The sequence below is a fragment of the Protomyctophum bolini genome, assembly GCF_963924005.1.
Source record: "Protomyctophum bolini genome assembly, chromosome: 3".
NCBI lineage: Eukaryota > Metazoa > Chordata > Actinopteri > Myctophiformes > Myctophidae > Protomyctophum > Protomyctophum bolini.
The window spans coordinates 1,725,983-1,733,046 of NC_137864.1; the positions used below are offsets into that span (position 1 = coordinate 1,725,983).

The following is a 7,064-nucleotide window of genomic DNA, read 5'->3' on the forward strand; positions in this document are numbered from 1 at the left end:
TGTGTGTGTGTGTGTGTGTGTGTGTGTGTGTGTGTGTGTGTGCGTGTGTGTACCTGTTCACTGAATGGAATGACCAGCTCAATGCTGTTGGTGTGAATGAAGGAGGTCAGCTCTTCTTTCACCAGCTTCCCTTCTTCAAACGTGTGGTCTGCTCTGCCATCATCAAACTGACGCACGAGGGTGGGACACACACACACACACACACACACACACACACACACACACACACACACACACACACACACACACACACACACACACACAGTGCACCCACACATTTTAAAAAACAGACAAACATCCTGCCACTAGGTGGTGGTAAAATAAATAACAAACAACAACAACAGTATAGCGTCATCACTGCTTCCTCAATATATTATGTGTTGTGTTATGGTTTAAAAAAAACATCTTACAATTAGTAAAACATTCAAGCCTATATGCAACTAATTTTAATGACTATAGGCCTACTGTATAGTACAAGTACTTTACTTAAGTGCAAAATAAAACATTGTCTTTTATGAGGCCACATGCACAGCTCATAGCCATGTACGATTCAAAAGATTACTATTTGGAACGCAATTGGTGCTTAAATCTCTTCTGAAAACACACCTCTACTGTATGCTAAATGTGTTCTTATAGGTCTATGTGCCTTTAATTGGGACTTTTACTATACCGTATATTGTTCATGCTGTTGATATTTTGTTGTTTTTATTGATTGGCTAATGTTGTTGATGCTGTTGTATTGCTTGGTTGTCTGCTGTTTTAACCTATGTATGTATGTAATTATTATTATTATTATTTGTAATTATTCTTTTTAGAAAAGCACTACACAAATAAACTCATTATCATTATGATTCATTAAGAATCCAACATTTCGACCTGACAAGAGATACGCTTCAGGAATATACATTATATATCACGCTTTCGTCAGTTCGAAACTTTGGTTTATAATGAATTAATATTTTGCATCGTGGCTATACGAGCCACGATGCTTTTGCACTCTGCACTATTGGTGTACAGCCTTCCTGCTGGTTTATTTAAAGTAAATGGCATTTATAAAATTGCTCTCCCAAAATGTTAATGTCCTGTGCGTGCGTGCGTGCGTGGGTTCTGTACCTTTTTAAACAGAACCACTGTGTTGGTTTTGACTTCGTATTTCTGAAACACCTCAGCACTGGTAGTCACGGCAAACTCCATGTCAACCATGCTCATAGCGACATCACGTAGCACCTTCCCGTCCTCACTGTCCGCATTCTGCAGATAGACGGATAGACGGATAGATAGACGGATAGATAGATAGATAGATAGATAGATAGATAGATAGATAGATAGATAGATAGATAGATCACTGACTTTAACAATGGTTACAGTGGGTGCAGACAGTATTTGGTTTAGACTAGTCATTGGTTAGACCAGTCATTAGTCCTATACAACTACAACCTATCTCAAACCCTCACCCTAAACCTATAACCTCCCACGGGGCAGCACACCTAAACCTATAAGCTTAACCCATGTCTAAACCAATGACTAGTCTAAACTAAGTATGCACCCCGTTAAAGTCAGTGATCTTGAGGTTTGCATTATTGCATACAGACAGACAGACAGACAGACAGACAGACAGACAGACAGACAGACAGACAGACAGACAGACAGACAGACAGACAGACAGACAGACAGACACAGTATACGTACAGTGAAGAAGCCGACCACAGAGACATTGTGAGAGCTGATGAAGTCAGCAGCAGACTTTGCGTCTTCCAGCGCAGCCAGACCTGGTCCAGCCCTCTTCTTCATCCACTGGATGATACCAGCTACAGTCCTCTTTCCTGTTTAACATGAAATGCATTACTGTTTAATACCGGTATCTAATGATATATACAGTATATCATACCAGCTACAGTCCTCTTTCCTGTTTAACATGAAATGCATTACTGTTTAATACCGCTATCTAATGATATATATAGTATAGGCCTATACCAGCCACAGTCCTCTTTCCTGGACACAGACAGTGGTGGTACATTTAAGTACATTTACTCAGATATTGCAATTAAGTACAGTTTTGAGTATACCATACCTGAGTATGTCAATTTCTCAATACCTTTTTTACACTACAATTATTTGAAAACATACATTTCTAGATACTAGAAAATTCAATTATTATTACAAAAAAATACTTTTAGTTAACCAATGAATCACTATTATTATACTATGATTGTATATCTAAAAAAAAGCCCATACTGTTGTGACCATATATATTGGCTACATGAAAAAACTTTGATAAATGTGATTAGCCTACTTTTTACTTTGGCAGTCCAAAGTATATTCTGATGCGAATACTTGTGTACTTTCACATTCATATTCTGAATACAGAACAGAATATTTTTTATATTGTGTTATTATTGCTACTTTTACGTAAAGGAGCACTTTAAAAAAATATATATACTTTTTTTTTCTCCAATTCTGCCAATTGATTTCTCCCTCACTCACCTGCCAGTGAGGAGTCCCCACCGGGAGGACATGGAGCCTTCATCCTATATGCTCCTCCCGCGGTCCCGCCCCTGCACCATTTACGTTTATACTCACGCTATGTCTCGTTGGTGGGATTTGGACAGTTCAGAAACCTGCTTACCCAATGACATCATCGACGGGGAATCCAAGATGATGAAAATGACAGCCTTTCTCTTCCTGGAAAGTTAGAAGCCATCGTAGATCCTGTTTGAAATGATCAAACCCGCTGATGATGTCACTGATATAGGCAGGTTTCTGAACTGATCACAGGCCTCATCTGAGACAGGGGGCCCTATTTTAAGACCTGGAGGCAAAGATAGCTTGAAAATGGGTGAAGTAAAAAAAAGTCTACTTCTTCCACGACTGTCTACTCTATACAGACCGGTTGTGTGTTTACCGGTATAAACAGTGAACTGGTATAACCACAGTGTTTATACCACTATTAACTGGATTTCTGTTTACCAGTATAGTCGACTGGGTTCTTTCTGTCTCCATCCACAAACAGTCTGAGTGTTGGGTATCCTCCAATGTCAAACTCATCGGACAGCTCTTTCTCCTCGCTTGCGTCCACCTTGGCCAGTCGCATCCCTGGCTCCTCCGCCTTCAGTTTCCCAGCAGCCTCGACGTATACGGGCTCTAACTGCCGACAGTGTCCACACCATGGGGCATCTGCATGAACGCACACGCACGCACGCAAACACACACACACACACACACAAACACACACACACACACACAAACACACGCATGCAGTTTCTAGCTTTTTAGATTTTTGCAAACACAATATTGTCACATTATTGCGAATGAGCACTAACTTATGAGACCTAGCAGAACATGTCTGTCTGTCTGTGTGTGTCAAGCTGTAACACCACCTCCCCCCCCCCCCCCAGAGGGCGCAGCTGTATCACACACAAAAAACACACACACACACACACACACACACACACACAAAACGTAACTTAAAAAAAACTTAACTTAAAAAAACGTAAAGAAAACTTTAAAAAACACACACGCATGCACGCACACATACACACACTAAAATAAATCTTAAAAAAAATAAAACTTAACTTTAAAAAAAAATCTTTAAAAAAACCAAAAATTTACGAGCTGCGTTCGCTTTCCCCGCGTTTGCGCCTCTTACTTGTTTCCTAATGAAACACGGGTTGGGAATTTCTCATCGCAAATAACAGTCCCTGCCGACCGTCCCGTCACCTCGGCTCTATAGGATCTAAATATAAAAAAAAGCAACACAAATGTAACAGTAACAAGTGTTGCAGTAACACTTGTTTACGTCACTGCAATGCATTGCCTATTTCTCACATCAAATAGCTTATCTTCAGGCAGATTTTAGTGTACAGTTAAAAACAATAATATTTGTAGTGAACTGTCTCTGTCTGTCCCAGTGACCCCGTAATGAATCAACTATGTGTGGAAGAGGGACACTGACCGTATAGCTATGTGTGATTGACACATTGAGCTATATACAGCTGAAGCTAAGAGGGAACCGGGCTTTTGCAGTGGCAGCTCCCAAGCTCTGGAATGAGCTGGCCTCGATCTGCACATATAAGACAATTAAGCCCCCACCCATCAAGACTTACCTCAAATTCCTTTGGCATTTCCAAGCACAGTATGAGATGTTTTGATGTTAAATGTGACACTGACTGTGCATGTTGTTTGTTGTTTTTCAATGAAGTTGTGTTTTTGTATCTTTTACCGTAAAGCACTTTGGTACAACGTTGTTGTTTTTAAATGTGCTATATAAATAAAGATGGTATGGTATGGTACAGCAGTGATTCTCAACCTGTGGTATGCGTACCAGTGGTAGGCTACTACGTAACATGGGATTGACACTTTGAGCTGGGCTATGGGATTGAAGCATTGCGAGCCACCAGTCTACCATGCAGAATCAACATGGAAATTAGCTCCTGATAGAGACAGTGGCAGTTAAGGTATCTGGCCTTATCTCCCCCCTCTCTCTCTCTCTCTCTCTCTCTCTCTCTCTCTCTCTCTCTCTCTCTCTGCCTGTGTGAAGACACAGCTCTGCTGTGAGCTGTGAGAGAGTTGGCCTAGACAGCACCTGGCCAGGTAACGTGCACACTCACTTGTGCACGTGATGTGAGTGACGTGACACATCGTGTGTGTTCTCTGTGCATGCATGCGTGCGTGCGTGCGTGTGTGCATGTGTGTGCGTGTGTGTGATGACGCGGTACTCCGGGCCACCAGGTTTGGACTGAAAGCTTTCACTAGTATAACCACGTTCACTGTCCAGCATGTGTGACAGAACAACACCAGCAGACATCATTACACCAGGCTGCCATTCAATGGCAGTTTGTTAATCTGCAGGCATAACCCTAACCCTAACCTTTTTTTCTTTTCATTTTTTTCTTTACACTGCACACTGTTAAAATGTTTCTTTTATACTGTATCTGTACTTAAACAATGGAAATTGTATTTATGGTTGTTGAGTTATCATTAAGATATTATATTTATGCAATGATGTACAATATGCCATATAATCAATGTTTTTTTTACATTTTGGTTGTATTTTAGGTTTTCCTTATACTGTCATGTAAAATGTTTTCATAATTATTATGTAATGGATTTTATGTGTGGACCCCAGCTGCTGCTAAGGTAGTACTTAGTAGCTATCGGGGTTTCAAATAAACAATAAACAATAAAAACCCTAAACCTAACCCTCTAAATGCCTAATCCTAATCCTAACCCCAACATGAATATTTTGTAAACTGTAAACCTATAACTCTATACTGTTTTAAAAACGACCATTTCTCTTGTGAGGACCAGGACAATTGGCCCTTGTATATACGTTAAGCAGTATACAAAGCACGGACATTTCGCCTTGATGTGAAGCAACAGAATCCAAATACTGTAAGACAGTAAAAGTCAGAGAGTCTATCCCCGTTTCATTGTGTTACAGTCGATCTCCCTCGGAGATGGACGGACTGCTGAAGTGGTACGTATGCAACAAATAAGCAGCCAGGACTTGGTTAGTTAGTTAGTTAGTTAGTTAGTTAGTTAGTTAGTTAGTTAGTTAGTTTCATTTATTGTCCACGTGTGGAAATTTGCCTTTGGTCTCAACAGTAAAAAACAAACAGTTACAACAACAGCAACAACAACAGCACAAAAGTGCAGGACGTGGCAAATACGTTGGAAAAACAAACAAATCCAGCGAGACATGGTATAATTTAGTGCCTTAATGGCAAATTGGTATGAAGTTGACAGGATCGAACCCATGACCTTGTGGCCCCATGCAGTGCTGTGTGCTTTTTTCCCCCACACGGTCAGTTGTACAATACAATTTAAAGGACCACCATAGAGAGAGTGCACAAATGGAACCAAATGGACCCTTAAACGGATCCAATTGTTTCCATTTTGTACACAGTTACAGATCTGTATATAAGGGTCCATTTGAACCCCTTCGAGTGACACAGAGGGGTCCCTGCAGGACCTCACTTTTGAGAATCACTACAGTAACATGAAAATGTATGTATGATTGAAATTGTGTTTTTTTGTTTATCATCATCATCATCATCATCATCATCAAAAAGTTGTATAGTTTTGAACTCACAGAACTCGACCAGCACTAATCGGTGTTCCCTCAGGGCCGTGTCAAAGTTGTTGATGTGCAGGACTAGAACGTCTTTGTCCTCCTCCACCTCCTCTGTCTTCTCCTTCTTCTGCACCTGCACCTCCTCCTCCTCCTCCGCCCCGTCCCCGTCCCCGTCCTCCTCTGTCCCTGCAGCGTCCTCCTGGCCGTGCGTCCGTCCACAGGAGGCCCAGAGGAGCAGGAGGCCCAGTAGAAGCAGGCTGACCAGTGCGTGTGTTTTCATGTCTGCAGGCGTGTGAGACAAGAGAGAGAAAGAGAGAGACACACGACGCGGTTTGAAATGTCTAAAAGAGGAGAGAGGGAGTGTGTGAGTGTGTGTGTGTGTGTGTCAGAATTTTACTGGCCTTCCCCTGGCGTCCAATCGGAGGTGAGGATAGGACTTCGTTGCGGTCGCATGGCCCGGGCCCCCCTCCTCCGGCTGGGCCGGAAGGTGCCGTGCTGCCTCTCGATTGGTCAGATGGACAGGATAAAATGGACGAACCGCGTGCAGAGCAAGGTTGGTTTTTCATTATCTTGTATACCTCTGAACTTATTTCAGATATACGTCTCTCTCTCTCACACGCACGCACGCACGCACGTACACACACACACACACACACACACACACACACACACACACACACACACACACACACACACACACACACACACACACACACACACACACACACACACACACACACACACACACACAGAGAGTCTCTCTCTCTCTCACTCTGGCTTATCACTCCATATTTGCTTACTGCATACTGGGGTGTCTGCAGTAGACAAACTTATATACTTACTTAGTTAAATTCAGTCAAATTCAGTTTAAATTGAAAAAAATCACACCCGTGTGAAGTAAGTGGTGCAACTCCGTGTGGGGGTCCCCGGGGGGGTTCCAGACCCACAGGAACGCACCCAGGGTGCCGGCCCGATTCCGGCGAGCCACCCC

At 42.3% G+C, this 7,064-nt stretch overlaps 1 protein-coding gene across 1 annotated transcript in view; it reads right to left on the reverse strand.

Moving 5' to 3' along the window:
- Positions 1-6,353, reverse strand: part of pdia2 (protein disulfide isomerase family A, member 2) — a gene marked incomplete at its 5' end in the record, with an annotated part of 11,195 nt that extends 4,842 nt beyond the window's left edge. The window contains 5 exons of the mRNA XM_080758014.1: positions 54-167; positions 1,114-1,251; positions 1,690-1,823; positions 2,968-3,174; positions 6,092-6,353. Coding sequence (XP_080614140.1) covers positions 54-167; positions 1,114-1,251; positions 1,690-1,823; positions 2,968-3,174; positions 6,092-6,353 — 855 coding nt within the window. The remainder of the gene's footprint in view (positions 1-53; positions 168-1,113; positions 1,252-1,689; positions 1,824-2,967; positions 3,175-6,091) is intronic.
- Positions 6,354-7,064: the final 711 nt, after the last annotated feature.